Source organism: Schistocerca nitens, chromosome 7 (assembly GCF_023898315.1).
Source record: "Schistocerca nitens isolate TAMUIC-IGC-003100 chromosome 7, iqSchNite1.1, whole genome shotgun sequence".
In the NCBI taxonomy this organism is placed as follows: domain Eukaryota; kingdom Metazoa; phylum Arthropoda; class Insecta; order Orthoptera; family Acrididae; genus Schistocerca; species Schistocerca nitens.
The window spans coordinates 298,101,199-298,121,830 of record NC_064620.1 but is presented as its reverse complement, the minus strand read 5'-3'; the positions used below and the strand labels follow the sequence as shown (position 1 = coordinate 298,121,830).

General features: G+C 39.1%; 1 protein-coding gene across 1 annotated transcript in view; it reads right to left on the bottom strand.

Annotated features, from left to right (window-relative positions):
- Positions 1-20,632, bottom strand: part of LOC126195257 (tetratricopeptide repeat protein 21B-like) — a 269,874-nt gene that overhangs the window by 91,752 nt on the left and 157,490 nt on the right. The window contains exons 11-12 of the mRNA XM_049933782.1: positions 13,437-13,747; positions 2,041-2,317 (exon numbers count right to left, since the gene is read on the bottom strand). Coding sequence (XP_049789739.1) covers positions 2,041-2,317; positions 13,437-13,747 — 588 coding nt within the window. The remainder of the gene's footprint in view (positions 1-2,040; positions 2,318-13,436; positions 13,748-20,632) is intronic.

Genomic DNA, 20,632 nt, shown 5'->3' with positions numbered 1-20,632 from the left:
CAAATAAACAAGACTGTTTTGGCACAAATGGTCATTTTTATAACACGACAATATAATTCATGAAGTACCAATATCAAATGCCTATTAGACCTACTACAAGCAAAAATCTTTATGTTAGGAAATAGTTTCACATTTGATTCATACACACCAGTTTCTCAAGCATGAGATCAAAAAGTAACACTACGAAATTTTTACATAAATTTGGAATCGTCTTATTCTTCCATAATTTATGTGATGTCCCCATTTCTTCTCCTTCCTCATCCTAACAAACAATCTTGTCATCATCAATTCTGTAGCTATTCCTGCCATTGTCAATTCTAGGGTTAGGCATTGTTACATATTCGTACAACACGTTTTCTGCATTACTTCCACAACAGAACTTAAGCAGCTGCTAGCCAGGGACTGTACAACTGGTCCTTACTAGTGTAGCGATCTGGCCAAAAATTTTCTGTCAAAATTTCATTTCCTTGGATACACCGAGAAGATGATATGTAATCTTTCTCACCTGTTATTCTTGTTAGTCATTTATTTCCATTCTGGTAGTCTGAATCTACGGATTTCGCTAGTAACTGTAACAATGCTGATCACTCGCAAACCCAATCAACCACATAATAAGACTGCGATTGTTATTCATCTGTTCAGCTTTACTCCGTTCATTTCGTATAGCCCCATCCCCTTTTGCCTGCAGAAAGTTTATTTCTGGATGCGAGGATTCTCCTGACAGAGACATTGTGTACATTAAGCACGCATTCAAAAATCAACTTATGATTCACTCATAAATCAACTTAAAATGTGTTCAAAAATGTTTAAAAAAACAACAGGGATGCATTTCAAAATCATATGAATGATTGATAGATCAACGTGCGCTGGATGCTAGGCGCTTTGCGAAACAAGTTTTTTTTCCCTCAAGAATATGAATTTGGCGTCCCCTTTTCCCGGTAGCATCTAGCTGCTTGCTGCAACTGCTTGCACAGTCAACAGCCACATTCCTGTAGCCAGAAGTGGGAAAACCTACAACTCAAATGCGACTCAACTGCACATGCGCATGAGCCCGCTCGTAACTGCTCAAACGAATCTAACGTAAACATCATCGGAGGCAATTTGTTGTTATGAAGCATTGGATAGCCTTCCTAAAGCCTTTGACACATTTTGCTGTTGGTAGGCGCTTGCATGAGCACTGTGTGTCGTTGCTGTATATGGCGCATTTCCTTTGGAATTTAAGTTATTTTCGTTTTTTTTTTCTCTCATTTATGTTTTATGGTTGAAGCATTATCCTGCAATAGCAGGATACAGTAATATCCTTTGTTGGAGTATCGGTTCTTACCATCAATATTACAAAAATTTAACTGAAAACTAAAACAATGAAAAATTCCCAGAATTCTAAAAAGATCCCGGGTTTTTCCCTGTTTCTTCACTGATGAAAAAATTACCGGGTTTTTCCCAGATCACCCAGTTGTCCCAGGTCATACACATCCTGTAATAAGTTAAAATTGTTGCCAGACTGTGACTTTAATCCATATCTCAGTATTATAAGTCCAGTGTTACCAATTGCTCCATGCATTCATAACTCAAAGAGCAACACAAAGTTTCAAATGCTCACTTGTGTTACTATGGAATTTAGAACGTATGAAGGAAATAAGTGACAAATTGAAACTTTGATTTGGTTCATGAGGTGCATTGACAGCAGAATCAGATGTGCACCATCTGCAAAAGTTAGGGATCTGGGTTCAAGTCCCATTCTATCAGCCTTTTTTAACTTACCATACATGCTTAATTTTAGTCTGCAATAATTATGCTATTATAGAAAATGACATAGAAGCCACTCAAATATCTGATTTAATAAAGCTTATGACAAATGATAAGCTGCAATTTGCATACAACTTATTCCCAGCTAAATATAGTTTGCTAACATGAACTAAATGCCTCCACAAAGACACAAATTCAATAATTACTTCATAATATTATTATTGATCATTTCAAGCTTTTTGGGCATTAAAATACAATTTCTAGATACCATTTAAAGATATTAATTTAACTGACCTGCATCTACAGAAGCAGATGGTGCACCAAGCTCTTGAACAAGAATTTTCTCTGCCCGATCATGCTGACCCAATCGCGCAAGCAGTTCAGCTAGATCAAGTTTCAGCTGCCCACTGCTACCTTCTGCTTTAATCGCCTCTCTATAATAACTAACTGCTTTGCCATACTGGTGAGCCTTTACTAGTGTTCGGCCTACCTTGCATGCCAAAGCCGCATCCCAAGGCGAGCGTTTCAGTGCTTGTTCATATGCTTCTAAGGCTCGTTCTGGATCCAGGAGCTCATTAATTAAAGAAAAATTTGATTTAAGCATCAACATATTCACCATACAAAATACATACTGAAAATGTTACAGTGACAAAAATTGAAAATAACATTAAAATTTAATATTCTACATACTTACATTTAAAGACTGAGAAAACAGACAACTTAAGTATTTCAGGTACTATTCTCTCCTTTGAACCCCGTCTCCTCTACAGGAAGTATGGGATTTGTCACTAACTGTCCACTTGACTGCAAGTGGCATGTCAGTGGCTGGTCTAGATGTCCTGTACAGGGTAGACAGGAACTAGGGAGAACTCAGCATGTCTCCTTAACCAACAGGTATGAGGTGCAGTTTTCCACTGAACTGAAACTGAACCAGTGGGATCCATTTCACTTGTTGGGACTTTGTCCTGTGCCAAGTGAAGGCAAATGCAATAGTGTAGTGGTCTATTAATTTTTGGCAGTGAAAATGTACAACAAATAATGGTGCCCCTTAGGGAAATGGCAGAAAGGGACAGGAAGAAACACCTGCTGCACTCAGTGTGTATGCCTGGAAGCCTCATTCAACATGTTGAAGAGGCTATTCCAGCAGCTATTGAGAGATCAGGGTGTAACCAACAGCATACTATGATGCACATTGGGACAAAAGATGCCTGCCATCTGGGCTCTGAAATCATTCTTAGATCATTCCAGTGACTGTCAGTGAAGGTTGAAAAGACCAGCCTTGGGTGTGGAGTTTCAACAAAGCTCACAACTTGCAGGATTGTATCCAGAACTGATCATGGACACCGGGTTCTGTTTCAAGTGGAAGAATTAAACAAGAGCTTTTGAATATTCACTGACAAGTTAGGCTGTGACTTCCTGTACTTGAACCTTAGGGTTGAGAACTCCCTAAATGGAATACACATCAGAGGCTGATGCACTCAGTGCAGGACGTAACCAACAGCAGACTGTGGTGCATCTTGGGACATACAATGCCTGTCGTCTGGGCTCCAAGTTTATTCTTAGATCATTCCAGTGACTGTCAGAGGAGGATGAAAAGACCAGCCTTGGGCATGGAGTTTCCACAAAGCTCACACCCAGAAATGACCATGGACCCCTGGTTCTGATGTGAGTGGAAGGATTAAGCAAGAGACTTCGAAGATTTGGTGACAAGCTAGGCTGAGACTTCCTGAAGTTGGGCCATACAGTTGAAAACTTAAGGGTACCCCTAAGTGGGTCAGGTGTGCACTACACATCAGAGACTGTTATCCACGTAGCTGACTGTGTGTGGGACGTACAAAAGGGTTTTTTAGATTAGGCAACTCTCCTAGTCAGTAATGGAGTACTTTTTGTTTACAAAAAAACGAGGTAAAAGATTTTATTTTTTATCTTGTGTATGTAGTTGACAGTATGTTGAATTCAAGTTTCCAACCTCTAAAACCCTCCAGACAACTTCTTGTGGTTTAAAAAAAACACACACACACACCAAGAAATTTTGGCACTTTTTTCAGGGTTTACCTAATACTCAGAAACTATGCATCCTACTGAAAATGTTGCCCATATCAAAATGAAACAGATTGAATTTTGTGTCGAATGTCCTATTTAAATGTCAGAACTGGTGCAGCTGTTTGGCCACAATCAGTTGTCAAAGTTTGTTCATTTTTACCAACTTGGCTAAAAAGTCGGCTCTAAAGCCTGTAGCTCAAAAACAGGTACTCCAAATGAAAAACGTCAAGTTATAAAAGTAGTAGAACATGACATTTCATTTACAAAAGCATCTTGTTTTTCAGTTTTAGGCATAATTAAGTGTTGACACACTTGAAAGCCAAAGTAATTCCATTTTGTTGTTTTTCTTTTAAGTTATCGTTATTCAACAAAACGAAATTTCCAGTGGGAAGAAGGCTCTCTAATAAGCACATACGTGTTCTCTATGCGTACCTTTTTAATTTTCTTCATTCATTTCATTTTTATCCATTCCTTAATTGGTAAGAGTTGGTTGCTAAAATGAAACCCAAGTATATGCTAATGGCCAACGTGTATCTATGTATAATATACAAATTTGTACAAATGAACAAATAAAAGGGCATGACAACATTAATAAACAATTTAAATATCAGGGATTAACATGTTATCAAATTTCAATTCCATTGAGGTCATTTGGGAGACTGCAGCAGGTCCCGGTCCAGCATCCAATCTTCAGGATCCACTGTGACACCTTCACCAACTTTATCGTCCTGGAATATATTTCCTATATCTTCCTCATCCTTGTCTAGTCCAATTTCTGGGGCGTTCTCGCAAGATAAGCCACAACAGTGTTTGCACATTAAGGAGCAGTTCAGTACAGATTTGCCACGTCCACATACTGCTGTGCATCCTGTTTTGCACACACTGGAAACCATATTCAGTAGCATATGTGGTGCTGCACCTTTTGTCAACATCACATGCACCAAGCCTGATAAGTTTTTATAGCCCCACTGGCATGGACCAGTTTTCTTCCCCAGCCAAGATTCCACTTGATGGTAGGATTGCAATCAGTGCCACCTTGCTGCGTCTGATGTTGGTGGTAGCTTTGATGTTTGAAAGATTTTGGCGGGGCAGACTTTAGAAAAAGCTCAAACCTGAGCTCGTTCGAAGTTGTGCAGTTGGAATTCCCATACAGTGCTAACATCAGCTGTTCTCCTGCCTGTGCTATTAAGTCTTGAGAGACTGAGGGTTTAACAAATTCAGCAGCTTGCACTTTGAGCTGTGGCTGTTGCTCTGTAATGTTTCGAAATTTGCCTCTTCCTTACCCCAAAAAAGAGGATGTGGTATCACATCCCGTGAAGGCATGGCTGAAAAGGGCAGGATCTAAATTGAAAGAATTACTGGAGTACTACACTACTGCTCATTTTCCTCTTTCTGGTTTATGGAAGTATGGGTTGTTGTAGTTGTTTCGACCTGTTAGGAGAATAAGCACGCCGATGTCCTCGCTTATGATTGCCACACTGTCAGACTCAGCAACTTGGGAACTAGCTGTCTCCACAATTAATGAATCAACATCTTCTCGTGCCTGTAGCACTTGAATACCTCCATCCTCAAATTTCCTCATGAGCATAAAAAACAAGTAGTTCTTGTTGCTCTTATTTGCAAGAAACTTCTCCTGTGTGACTGCAGAATTTGTGTCTTCATCAAAAATGATATCTGATGAAGAACGTGGTGTCTTTAAACAACGGGATCTTTCAGAAGATTTTGTTCCCCTTTGTAAAACATTACTTGGGTAGGCAAAAATTTAGAAGTTGAACATCTTCTTCCCCAATAAATGTTCTTGTCAGATTCCATAGCTGTGCAGGTAGAGACTACCATATTCCCCCCATGGAAAGGACAGTATTCAACCCGTCAATCACGCAGATGTTAAAATCGGCATCATCAGATATGAGCTGGATGAATCCTTCACTGGTTATGTTAGGAGGCTCATTTCGTGCAGTCGAGGATGTCTCAAAGAGTGAAGCTTCCATTACTGGAACTGCGAATCCAAATGCACTAAGAGCGTCTACAGTAAGTCTTGATACAAATCTTTTGTACGTGAATATACTGAGTCCAATCAACAGTGAAGATAGAAATGACCATGGCCTTAATGCAGAAATCACAGTATGGTGACGAAGCACCACATTTTTTTTTTTTTTTTCATTTACCTAGAGTTCATGTTGCTTACAAAAATACAACAATATTTTGACTTTCAAATGTATGAAAGCTTAATATTACCTAAAACTGAAAAATTTGATGCCTTTGAAAAATGAAATTTCTCGGTGTATAACTTTGATACCTTCACATTTATCATTTAAAGTAGCAATTTTTGTGTTACAGACATTGGAACTGTCTTTTTAGCTAAGCTCGTAAAAATGAGCAAACTTTGACAACTGATTGTGTCCAAACGGCTGTACGATTTTGACATTTAAATAGGTCATTTGACACAAAAATTAATGCTCTTTCACTTTGGTACAGGTAACATTTTCAGTAGAATGTATAGTTTCTGTGTAATAGGCAAAAACCTGAAAAAGGTGCCAAAATTTCTTGGTTTTTGGCCACAAAACGTTGTCCCAGGGGTTTTAGAGGTCGAAAACATGCATTCAACTTACTCTCAACTAGATACACAAGATAAAAAAATAAAATCTTATACCTCAGTTTTTGCAAACAAAGGCCTTTTTTGTCAGGCGATTCCTGTACTATCCATCCAGTCTAGATAATGACAGCTATAGGAGACCTGGAATATTTAGAGTAAGACCCAAAGGAATGCTTGCTACAGGTGACAGTATTAAAATCCTAGCAGTTAACTTGAAGGATTCACCACAAAGTGCCAGAGTTTGAAACGCTCCCGAAAAGCCATGAAACTCATATAACATTATGTACAGAAAGCTGGTTAAGATTTATAGTTGATACCAGTGAGATTTTTAGGGAAAATTTATATATATAGAGGTGGTGTTTTGTCAAGGTATACAAGACACTCGCTCAAATACACTGAGACAAAAATTGAAGCTGGATGTGAGATTGTTTAGACAAGACTCAGTTTCACAGGTGGGCATAAAATGGTAACTGGATCGTTCTATCATCTAACAGATTCATCTCCTGATCTAACCAAAAACTTCAGAAAAAAGCTCTGTTCACATGTACGTAAGTTCCACAATCACGCTGTAATCATGGGTAGCGACTTTAATCATCCTACAATCTGTGGTGTCACCGCCAGACACCACACTTGCTAGGTGGTAGCCTTTAAATCGGCCGCGGTCCGTTAGTATACGTCGGACCCGCGTGTCGCCACTGTCAGTGATTGCAGACCAAGCGCCGCCACACGGCAGGTCTAGAGAGACTTCCTAGCACTCGCCCCAGTTGTACAGCCGACTTTGCTAGCGATGGTTCACTGACAAATTACGCTCTCATTTGCCGAGACGATAGTTAGCATAGCCTTCAGCTACGTCATTAGCTACGACCTAGCAAGGCGCAATTATCATTTGTTATTTATTTTGGGATGCATGTACAGTCAGACCGATGTTCACCAATTATGGATTAAAGTTAAATATTCCAGCAGCTACGTACTTTTCTTGATAGTATAATTACTTACCTGTTCCAGACCTCACGCCAGCCTGCGTGAGCAAACGCGTGCCTTTCGGCTTCCTCCAAACCCCGTGAATTGGCTCCTGCCAATTCACAACACAATCAACTTGGAAAATCACAGTTTTGTTAGTGAATGGTATGATAAGACATTCCGTAACACATTACTAAATGCTTTCTCTCAAAGCTGCTTAGATCAGAAAGATCAGAACCCCACTCATCATGGAAATATATCAAATCTATCGGCAACAAATAGACCTGACGTCATTGAGGCTGTCCTCACCGAAACTGATATCAGTGACTGTGAGGCAGTTATGGTAACAAAGATTGTCAAAGTACATCATCATCATCATCATCATTTAAGACTGATTATGCCTTTCAGTGTTCATTCTGGAGCATAGGCCCCCTTATAAAATTCCTCCATGATTCCCTATTCAGTGCTAACATTGGTGCCTCTTCTGATGTTTAGCCTATTACTTCAAAATCATTATTAACTGAATCCAGGTACCTTCTCCTTGGCCTACCCTGACTACTCCTACCCTCTACTGCTGAACCCATGAGTCTCTTGGGTAACCTTGCTTCTCCCATGCGTGTAACATGACCCCACCATCTAAGCCTGTTCGCCCTGAGTGCTACATCTATAGAGTTTATTCCCAGTTTTTCTTTGATTTCCTCATTGTGGACACCCTCCTGCCATTGTTGCCATCTATTAGTACCTGCAATCATCCTAGCTACTTTCATATACGTGACCTCAACCTTATTGATAAGGTAACCTGAATCCACCCAGCTTTTGCTCCCATACAACAAAGTTGGTCGAAAAATTGAACGTTGCACAGATAACTTAGTCTTGGTACTGACTTCCTTCTTGCAGAAGAGAGTAGATCGTAGCTGAGCACTCACTGCATTAGCTTTGCTACATCTCGCTTCCAGTTCTTTCACTATGTTGCCATCCTGTGAGAATATGCATCCTAAGTACCTGAAACTGTCCACCTGTTCTAACTTTGATCCTCCTATTTGGCACTCAATCCGTTTATATCTCTTTCCCACTGACATTACTTTCGTTTTGAAGATGCTACTCTTCATACCATAGTCCTTACATTTCTGATCTAGCTCTGAAATATTACTTTGCAAACTTTCAATCAAATCTGCCATCACAACTAAGTCATCTGCATATGCGAGACTGCTTATTTTATGTTCACATATCTTAATCTCACCCAGCCAGTCTATTGTTTTCAACATATTATCCATAAATAATATGAACAACAGTGGAGACAGGTTGCAGCCTTGTCTTACCGCTGAAACTACTCTGAACCATGAACTCAATTTACCGTCAACTCTAACTGCTGCCTGACTATCTATGTAAAGACCTTTAATTGCTTGCAAAAGTTTGCCCCTATTCCATAATCTCGTAGAACAGGCAATAACGTTCTCCTACGAACCCGGTCATATGCCTTTTCTAGACCTATAAAGCATAGATACAATTCCCTGTTCCACTCGTAACGCTTCTCCATTATTTGCCGTAAGCTAAAGATCTGGTCCTGACAACCTCTAAGAGGCCTAAACCCACACTGATTTTCATCCAATTTGTCCTCAACTAATACTCGCACTTTCATTTCAACAATACTTGAGAAGATTTTACCCACAACGCTGATTAAAGAGATACCTCCGTAGTTGTTACAATCTTTTCTCTTTCCACGTTTAAAGATTGGTGTGATTACTGCTTTCGTCCACTCTGACGGAACCTGTCCTGACTCCCACACCATTTCAATTATCCTGTGCAGCCATTTAAAACCTGACATTCCACTGTATTTGATGAGTTCTGACTTAATTTCATCCACCCTAGCTGCTTTATTGCGCTGCAATCTATTGACCATTTTCTCCACTTCCTCAAATGTGATCCTATTTCCATCATCATTCCTATCCCATTGTACATCGAAATCTGAAACATTACTGATCGTATCATTCCATGTAGGCTTTCACGGCCGGCGTCTTCATCAGTAAACACTTCTGGGCTAAGTTGCCATGGTCGATCTGTAGAACTTCTTCTCCCTGACGTTTCGTTCTCAATTACGGAGAACATCTTCCGAGGTGAGTCAACGACTGGCTGCTAGGAGCTGGGGCCGCCGCTTATATGGATATCGTAGGGGGCGCCACCGCACGTCACGTGGCGTCGATGTGCAGCTATCTCTGGCTATCGTCTGTTCTCTCGATTGCAGGCAATCGATTGTCATGTGATTGATGCAACGTCGACCGCCATATCTTATCCAATTTTAATCCTTCTTCTTTACAATTAAAATTGTATTGATGTTCGTGGATTTCAATTGCCTCTCTATACATACGTGTATAATAGTGCGACGTCCTCACTAGCACGCTTGTTTCACCAAATTTTATTTCGTGATCTCCATCCTTAAAAACATGTTCCGCTACTGCCGATTTGTCGATATGTCCCAAGCGACAGTTTCTTTTGTGCTCCGTCAACTGTGTATTGATGCTTCTTTTTGTAGTTCCTATGTAAACCCTGCCACAACTACACGGAATTTTATATACCCCTGGGGTGGCTAGGGGGTGACGAGCATCTTTTGTTGATCTTAGCCCGGAAGTGTTTACTGATGATTACTGATCGTATTTTCACCTACATTGAGCAACTCTTCAAAATATTCCCTCCCTCTGCCCAAGGCATCAACAGGATTCACCAGCAGTTTTCCTGACCTGTCCAAAATACTTGTCATTTCTTTCTTACCTCCCTTTCAAAGACTGCTAATTACACTCCAGAATGGTTTTCCAGCAGCTTGACCCAACGTCTCCAACCTGTTTCCAAAGTCCTCCCAAGATTTCTTCTTGGATACTGCAATTATCTGTTTGGCTTTGTTTCTTTCTTCAACATAACTTTCTCTGTCTACCTGAGTTCTATTGTAGCCATTTTTGATATGCATTCTTTTTCCTTTTACAGGCTGCCTTGAATGTGTCATTCCACCAAGCTGTTTGCTTCATCCTACCTTTACACACTACTGTTCCAAGACATTCTTTAGCCACTTCTAGTACTGTGTCCCTGTACCTTGTCCATTCCTTTTCCAATGACTGTAATTGACTACATTCAACTAACTGGTACCTTTCTGAGATCACTGTTATGTACTTGTGCCTGATTTCCTTATCCTGAAGTTTCTCCACTCTTATCCTCCGACATATGGACCTGACCTCCTGCACTTTCAGCCTCACAATACCAGTTTCACTGCAGATCAAATAGTGATCAGTGTCATCAAAGAATCCCCTGAATATACGTGTGTCCCTCACAGCCTTCCTGAATTCCTGATCTGTTATTATATAGTCAATGACATATCTCATTCCCCTGCCTTCCCAAGTATACCGGTGAATGTTCTTATGTTTAAAAAACGAGTTTGTGATTACTAAGCTCATACTGGCACAGAAATCCAAGAGTTGTTTCCCGTTCCTGTTGGCCTCCATAGCCTCTCCAAATTTACCCATAACCTTTTCATACCCTTCTGTTCGATTTCCAATCCTGGCATTAAAATCACCCATGAGCAGAACACTGTCCTTTTCCTTTACTCTAACAACTACATCACTGAGTGCGTCGTAAAAACTATCCCTCTTATCTTGATCTGTCCCTTCACAATGCGAATATACTGACACAATCCTAATTTTCTTGCTAGACACTGTCAAATCTATCCACATCAGTCGTTCGTTTACATATCTTATTGCAACTACGCTGGGTTCCATTCCTTTCCTGATGTAAAGCCCTACACCCCATTGTGCTATTCCTGCTTTGACTCATGACAGGTAGACGTTGTATTCTCCCACTTTCTCTTCTTTCTCACCCCTTACCCAAATGTCACTAACAGCTAAAACGTCCAACCCCATCTTACTTGCAGCCTCTGCCAGCTCTACCTTCTTCCCGGAGTAGCCCCCATTGATATTAATAGCTCCCCATCTCGTACCATTCGTTTGCCGAGTCGTATCTTAGGAGTACCTGGTTTGTCAATTAGAGGTGGGACTCCGTCACCTCCAAAGGTCCGAGGCATTTCGCTCTGATTGTTGCCAGCATCATATTTAAAGTACCAGGGAAGCAGGTTGCTAGCCTTACTTGCCCAGGGTCCCATTGAGTTTTACCCCTAACGGTTGAGGGACTAACCGGTGGATTTGGTAGTCTTTGCTGTCTGAGCACAAAGGTGACTCAGAATATGTCCGAGATGCCCTGCCTTATTCCAATGTAATTGGTATCCCGACTGTCAGGACCACTTACTTGGCCACTCATACATTGCCCGTGGTTCGTGAACTAGGACATAACAGGAACCCACACCATGAACCACCGTACATGGGCAATTAAAATGAATAAAAAGATAAGTATGTTCAACACAGTAGAATAAAAAACCCGCAGTGTCATATCTCAATGAGGAATTGGAAACTTTTAGCGGAAGATGGGAGCGTGTAGAGGAACTAAGGACCACCTATAAAAGAATAGTTGACCATGTACTGGGTAGATATGTACCAGCTAGAACAGTTCATAATGGGAGGGACCTTCCATGTTATACAGTCACTGTAAAGAAACTCCTACAGAAAGAGAGACTACTGCATAACAGATGTAAACAAAGCATAGGGCTATAGATAGAGAGATGCTAAATTAAATGCATTTGGCAGTCCAGAGAGCAATGTGTAAAGTCGTCAACAACTAATGTAGCAGGATATTGTCAAATGATCTTTCACAAAACAAATTCTGGTCATATGTAAAGCCTATTAGTGGCAGCAAAGTTAGTATCCACTCATTCACAGATGAGACAGGAACTGAAATTGAGGGTAACAATGCAAAAGCTGGAATAGCTCTTGATAATATTTCAAAGTGATGCAAAGATAGATAGGCAACTTGCATTAAAAGTTCAGAAATGTGAAATTTTGCATTTCAGAAAACTAAAAAATGTAGTATCCTATGACTATAATATCAATGAGCACTTTGTAGGGATATGAAATGGAATGAGCACATAAGCTCAGTTGTGGTAAAGCAGGTGGTAGATTTTGGTTTATTAATAGAATACCGGGGAAATGAAATTAGACTACAAAAGTGATTGCTTACAAACCACTCGTGCGACCCATCCTAGAATACTGTTCATGTGTGTGGGATCCATGCCAAACAGGGCTAATGGGGGATAGCGAAATTACACAGAGAAGGCCACCACAAATGAGCACAGATTTGTTTGATTTGTTGGAGTACGTCACAGAGATGCTGACAAAACTGAACTGGCAGACTCTTGACAATAGACGTAAACTATATGTCTTGCTGATACACACTGTGTGTCTTTAATGGAGTGCTTTCCTTTGTCTTCTGCATCCTCTTGTCACTGATCTTTGTTATTTCTTCTGCCTCTTAGAAGCAGTTTCCCAATCCTAGGGCAAGAAGTTGCCCTGAAACTCTGTCCATTACTCCATCCTCTTTAACAAGGCCATTGGCAGAATGAGGACGACTCCTTATAACTGAAGTCTTCAGCCACTATTGCTAATGATTTTTCTTCAAAATTTAAGCAGTTGCTTGGATTGAACCCAGGATGTTTTGATTACTCTTAGATTACCCTTACCTCTTTACTACAGATCACAATATTGGAACTTCACAATAAGTGATGTGAATTTCCATAGCACTGATGGTTATGACAATGAAAATACCATTAAAATAAGTTGCTACAACTGAACAGAACAGAAAATTCTTCAAAATTAGCACCATAAATAATAATAATAATAATAATAATGAGAAACATCATGAATGAGTTTTGTACATTATTCAGACAGCAGGACAAGGAATGAATATAACAAATCCCTTTCTGTAGTGAAAGAGACTCTTTTCTTTACATTCCATAGAAGACTTATGTTTGATCTATATTATCCACTTGAAACAGTAAACTTCTTCATTATCTTATAGTGCTTTCCTTTTTCTTAAAGTAATCAACAGTTTATTTGCTAGGTAGAAATTCACTACTTCCATTTTGCTTGTTACAAAAATACGTAGCCACTAGTTCTCGCTACTTAAGGCTACTGGTCAAACCTTTTGTACAATAAAAGTTTCTCACCTGCATGAAAGCATCGCCAAGCATTGAGAATGTTGCAGGTCCTGGTGCATGTTCTACCAAACGACGAAAACATTCAGCATAAGCCATACGATCACCACGATGCTTTAGATGTATCTCAGCCATTTGACACTGTGCTTGTCTATATGTGGATTGCCCAGGGGAAACAGATTCTAACTCATGTAATGCTGCTGCCACATCTCCTTGTGCTAGAAGTAGTTTGGCTTTCATCAGGACAATCCGACCCCTCTCAGAAGTGGCACCAAAGGACTCGGCTGCTGTTGACAATTGCTTGTTTGCTGACTGGACATCACCTACAGAATACATACATCTTTCACTGAACATAAAGTAACTAATTTCAGTGTCATAGTTCCCTCCACTGCACATAAGAATATAGTGAGTAACAATGGTACAAAACAGTGAGTAACAATGGTACACTGAGAAAATATTTATTCATGACATACCAGAGTAGAGAAACACAGACAATAGTTTGGCATTATTAGTGTCATCATAAGTATAAGAAAGGCTACCTAAGACGCTAGCTGTGTGAAGAACACAAACCTTGGTGACAATGGCACAGTATATCTACAGTGGAAACTACACTGGTCACTGTTTAGTTTGTAGCATGGGTCACAACATGCAGTAGGAGCAGTGGCAGATCCTGTATTAGAGCACAAGTGCACGTGAACACTCTAACTTTCAACACATTGCAGATTTATTGGTTATTTTTCTTTGAATGTTGTTAAATGTAGCATAGATGCTGCAATCTGAAGGATACGTCACTTAAATCTAACACGCTACTGCTTCTCCAGACTTTGTGAAACTTGGCAACAGGGTCACGAGTATACCTTCAGTTGTGCAGGTTTTAAGGAGCTTTTGCACATGTGCTACTCAAGTAATTGCCTTACAGGCCAAATACATACGGATTAGATAAACAATGTGTATGGTTCACAATGCGCACAGCTATCCCTTGCGACTCAAGTAGAAATTTACGTCAGTGCCACCAGATGGTAGCACACTGCAGCAGACTTTTACCCCAGATTGCTTGGCATAAATCCGGCTACATCATAGCACACCCCCCAGATATGCTAATTCACACTATTTTTTAGATCAGACATCAGTGCATGTTAAAGAAGTACTGACAGTAAACCTATTTTGTTTTGGAGGATTCTGAATGAGATACAAGACATTAAGTTTTGAATTTTATCATACAGTAATACATTTGAGATGCTGAAAAACATAAGGGCCTAAAGCACATCAGTCTCGATTATGAGACTGTAGCATTTATTCATGTTTCTGAAATCTGTTGATATTATGGCAAGTCAGGTTTATTTGCGCTGTAGGCCCACATTGAACATATGAAAATTCATGGAAAGCTGTATCACTGGTTTCTCTTATATTCACTTAAAAGTTGGATTGACAAAGGTGTGCTTTAGGCCCTTATAGATCTCAGCACCTCATTTGTATACTGGCCAAGTGACCATGTTGGTAAACATTACTACCTGAGTTTAATCATTTCCACCAATGGCATTTTGTATTTGGAGTTGGTTGTTTACTGTGTGGAAATCAGCTTTCGTGTTCAGTGTAAACATAAACTATGCTGAATATATTTTAAACGCTAACAGAAAAGTAAAGCTGTGAGGATGGATTATGAGTTGTGCTTGGGTAGATCAGTCGGTAGAGCACATGCCCGCAAAAGGTGCAGGACTCGAGTTCGCGTCTCTGTCTGGCACACAGCTTTCATCTGCCATGAAGTTTCGTATCAGCACACTCTCTCCTGCTGAGTGAAAATCTCTTTCTGAGAACAAAAAAGTAAATTAACAGGAAGAGTTAGCCACTAAAGGACTAGGGTCTCCGAGAACAGGTCCTTTGGTTGAGAGAGTGACAAAATCAATTAAGTGTGACGGGTAAACATTTAACAAGGAAGTGTAACACAAGTTAACATAAGTTGCTGTGTGGGTGCAGTGTAAGAACATCTGATTTTCAGCCCGGAAGTAAATCCAAGAACTAATACATCAGTTAGGGATTTTTTACACTTGAGCTGCAGAAGCTTGCACATTATTTCATTATTGCCCTTAACTGTACTTAATTACATACAAAACAACAAAATTCCACAAAAACAATTCTTTCTGTTGTCAGATCAGATATGTATTTTATTACTATTACTATTATTATTATTTCTTTACTTTCTCAGATGTTAAGTCTGGTTAAAAATGGAAAGTGACGTGGACCCTGATCAAGTGTCACTTCCTTTTAACTGTACAGTATATGTTATATTGCATTTAGGAACTTTCGGGTAATTGAACATGTATCAATAATTACGGATTTCTGTAGTTGTATATATAAGTTTGGATGTAGCTGTATTGCATTGATGTACTGGTGGATATTGTGTGGTATGACTCCTGTAGTTGATAGTATAATTGGTATAATGTCAACTTTATCCTGATGCCACATGTCCTTGACTTCCTCAGCCAGTTGGATGTATTTTTCAATTTTTTCTCCTTTTTTCTTTTGTATATTTGTTGTATTGGGTATGGATATTTTGATTAGTTGTGTTAATTTCTTCTTTTTATTGGTGAGTATAATGTCAGGTTTGTTATGTGGTGTTGTTTTATCTGTTATAATGGTTCTGTTCCAGTATAATTTGTATTCATCATTCTCCAGTACATTTTGTGGTGCATACTTGTATGTGGGAACGTGTTGTTTTATAAGTTTATGTTGTAAGGCAAGCTGTTGATGTATTATTTTTGCTACATTGTCATGTCTTCTGGGGTATTCTGTATTTGCTAGTATTGTACATCCGCTTGTGATGTGATCTACTGTTTCTATTTGTTGTTTGCAAAGTCTGCATTTATCTGTTGTGGTATTGGGATCTTTAATAATATGCTTGCTGTAATATCTGGTGTTTATTGTTTGATCCTGTATTGCAATCATGAATCCTTCCGTCTCACTGTATATATTGCCTTTTCTTAGCCATGTGTTGGATGCGTCTTGATCGATGTGTGGCTGTGTTAGATGATACAGGTGCTTGCCAAGTAGTGTTTTCTTTTTCCAATTTACTTTCTTCGTATCTGTTGATGTTATGTGATCTAAAGGGTTGTAGAAGTGGTTATGAAATTGCAGTGGTGTAGCCGATGTATTTATATGAGTGATTGCTTTGTGTATTTTGCTAGTTTCTGCTTGTTCTAGAAAGAATTTTCTTAAATTGTCTACCTGTCTATAATGTAGGTTTTTTATATCAATAAATCCCCTTCCTCCTTCCTTTCTGCTTAATGTGAATCTTTCTGTTGCTGAATGTATGTGATGTATTCTATATTTGTGGCATTGTGATCGTGTAAGTGTATTGAGTGCTTCTAGGTCTGTGTTACTCCATTTCACTACTCCAAATGAGTAGGTCAATATTGGTATAGCGCAAGTATTTACAGCTTTTGTCTTGTTTATTGCTGTCAATTCTGTTTTCAGTATTTTTGTTAGTCTTTGTCTATATTTTTCTTTTAGTTCTTCTTTAATATTTGTATTATCTATTCCTATTTTTTGTCTGTATCCTAGATATTTATAGGCATCTGTTTTTTCCATCGCTTCTATGCAGTTGCTGTGGTTATCCAACATGCAATCTTCTTGTTTAGTGTGTTTTCCGTTGACAATGCTATTTTTCTTACATTTGTCTGTTCCAAAAGCCATATTTATATCATTGCTGAATACTTCTGTTATCTTTAGTAATTGGTTGAGTTGTTGATTTGTTGCTGCCAGTAGTTTTAGATCATCCATGTATAGCAAATGTGTGATTTTGTGTGGGTATGTTCCAGTAATATTGTATCCATAATTTGTATTATTTAGCATGTTGGATAGTGGGTTCAGAGCAAGGCAGAACCAGAAAGAACTTAATGAGTCTCCTTGGTATATTCCACGCTTAATCTGTATTGGCTGTGATGTGATATTATTTGAATTTCTTTGGATATTAAGTGTGGTTTTCCAATTTTTCATTACTATGTTTAGGAACTGTATCAATTTAGGATCTACTTTGTATATTTCTAATATTTGTAGTAACCATGGGTGGGGTACACTATCGAAAGCTTTTTGGTAATCAATGTATGCGTAGTGTAGCGACCTTTGTTTAATTTTAGCTTGATATGTCAACTCTGCATCTATTATCAGTTGCTCTTTACATCCTCGAGCTCCTTTGCAACAGCCTTTTTGTTCTTCATTTATAATTTTGTTCTGTGTTGTATGTGTCATTAATTTCTGTGTAATGACTGAAGTTAATATTTTGTATATTGTTGGTAGGCATGTTATGGGGCGATATTTAGCTGGGTTTGCTGTGTCTGCTTGATCTTTAGGTTTCAGATAAGTTATTCCATGTGTAAGTGCATCAGGGAATGTGCATGGGTCTGCAATATAACTGTTAAATAATTTAGTTAGATGTGAATGTGTTGAGGTGAACTTCTTTAGCCAGAAATTTGCTATTTTATCTTTTCCAGGGGCTTTCCAATTGTGAGTAGAATTAATTGCTTGGGTGACTTCATGTTGCAAAATTATCACTTCAGGCATTTGTGGTATCATCTTGTATGTGTCTGTTTCTGCTTGTATCCACCGTGCATGCCTGTTATGTTGTACCGGGTTTGACCATATGTTGCTCCAGAAGTGTTCCATGTCTGTTATGTTTGGTGGATTGTCTATTTTAATGTGTGTGTTATCTATTGTCTGGTAAAATTTCTTTTGGTTTGTGTTGAATGTTTGGTTTTGTTTCCTTCTATTTTCACTTTTTTTGTATCTTCTAAGTCGTTTGGCCAATGCTTGTAATTTCTGCTTCTTTTCATCTAATTGTTCTATCGCTTCTTGTTGTGAGATTTTACCTAACCTTTTTCGCTTTTTTTTTCCTGACATTTCATTTCTTATAAATTGTGTTAGCTGTCCTGTGTCTTTTCTCAATTTTTCTATTCTGATCTGTAGCCTGTGTTGCCATACTGGTTTTGTGGGTTTCTTCTGTGTGTTGGTTGGTTCTGATCTCTGCCTAGTGTGTATATTTAGTGTAGTGAGTGCTCCTATATAAACCAGTAGTTGTAACTCTTCCATAGTTGTGTTTTCATTTATTTTGTTGTGTAGGATTGTGTTGATAGTTTTTATTGTTGTTTCGACTTGTGGGTTATTTGGCGGTCTATGCAAGAATGGTCTAATGTCTGTATTTGTGTCTTTGTATTCTATATATGTCAGCTGAAATTTTTCTTCTATATCCAACATGTGTGTCACTTCGTGTTCTATTTGTGCTTGTTCTGGTGGCTGTCTTAAGATTTCGTTTTCCTCTGATTGTTTAATTGATGCGTGTTGTCCTTTGTTTGTTTGCTGTGGGATGTTTGAGTCCATTACTGTATTTTCTTCTTCATCTGATTGCACATTATTTTGTTCCAGTATTTGTTGTACTTGTTGTTTGATGTTTTCTAATTCTGACTGGGGTATCCTGTTATTTTTGATTATTACACGGATCTGATCAGCTAGTCGCTGTTCTGTTAAAAATTTTAATTCTGGGTATCTGGTAATAAATGTTGTGTATAATTGTGATCTGTATCCAGTTGTGTTGGTTCCTAGGTTTGTTGCTTGGTAATAACAGAACATAAGGTGAAACTTCCTGGCAGATTAAAACTGTGTGCCCGACCAAGACTCAAACTCGGGACCTTCGCAGGAGAACTTCTGTAAAGTTTGGAAGGTAGGAGACGAGATACTGGCAGAAGTAAGGCTGTGAGCACTGAGCGGGAGTCGTGCTTCGGTAGCTCAGTTGGTAGAGCACTTGCCCGCGAAAGGCAAAGGTCCCGAGTTCGAGTCTCGGTCGGGCACACAGTTTTAATCTGCCAGGAAGTTTCATATCAGCGCACACTCCACTGCAGAGTGAAAATCTCATTCTGAGAACATGAGGTGTCTGTTAACTTCATCTGACCATCTCATCCTCTGTCTTTGTTTTCCTTCTAGAGTGGTTGCAGGAAGCATATCCTGCAAAACACCTCTATTTGGATTTAAATCGTTTTCCAGTTGGCTAGCAGTGTTGTTACCATTGTGGGCGGGCATAGGGTTCAAGCGTCGTCCCCGATCATGACGGCACTTGTCCGAGGCTTCTTTAGTTCTGTCCTGAACCAACTAATCACACTAAAAGGGGGATTAGCCCTATTAGTGGTTTGTTCTTTTCGTCGCCTTTTACGACTGGCAGAACATACCGGAGGCCTACTCTTTTCCCGGACCTCCACAGGACTATTATTATTATTACTGTCGCTATTATTATGGGGAGTGGCTGTAGTTTTTGAAGTTGTTGATAAGTATAAATGTTATACAGCAGATGCTATTAATTTCACACTCTCTAATTTATCTGAATCTAAAAATCTGTGAACACCCAGAATGTATATTCATGAGCTGCCACTGATTAGGAGTATTTAAGAATATTCTGGCCAGAAGGTAGCAGTTTGAGTAGAAGTTAACTGACCCCTACGTAATTTACATAATAATAATCAGCTTAATGGCACAGTAAATATGACTCTGAGTACACTGCAGTGCCCAAACAAAAATCATGTACAAGAACTAGAACAGGCAAATACAGTATGTAATCTTCATAATTCTGAAGCAGAATCGTTAATACCACCTAGCTATGAAACAAGTTTATTGCTCCTGCCTATTAATGTACATTCCTCCAATACTGGTGGAAAAGTTAAACTGTACTGTGCTTGTGGTAAATTAACACTGACTATCATATGGAAAATTAGAATAAGTACAAACAGCAATGAATTAGCAGCAGGCTATCGTAGAACAAATATGAAATATGGTGGCATTTCAGCCTACATTAAAATACACTAACCAATGGAAAGTCCAAGTCGGAATGTCAGCAGTATTATGAAAATGGTAGATTGCTACTCACCATAAAGATGACATGTTGAGATGCACACACACACACAACAAAAAGGCTGTTAGACATTAAGTTTTTGGCCAAAGCATTCTTCAGAAAAGAAAACACATGCACTGTTCTAAGAAAACACATGCACAGTTGCACAAGCAAGCACACCTCATAGACACATAAACAAAGCAGACAGAGATAGCGGTCATGTATGCATGAGATGTGCTAGCTTGTGTGAATGTGTACGTGTTTTCTTTTCTGACAAAGGCTTTGGCCAAAAGCTCAATGTGGAACAGTCTTTACGTTGTACCTGTCTCCAATTCAATGT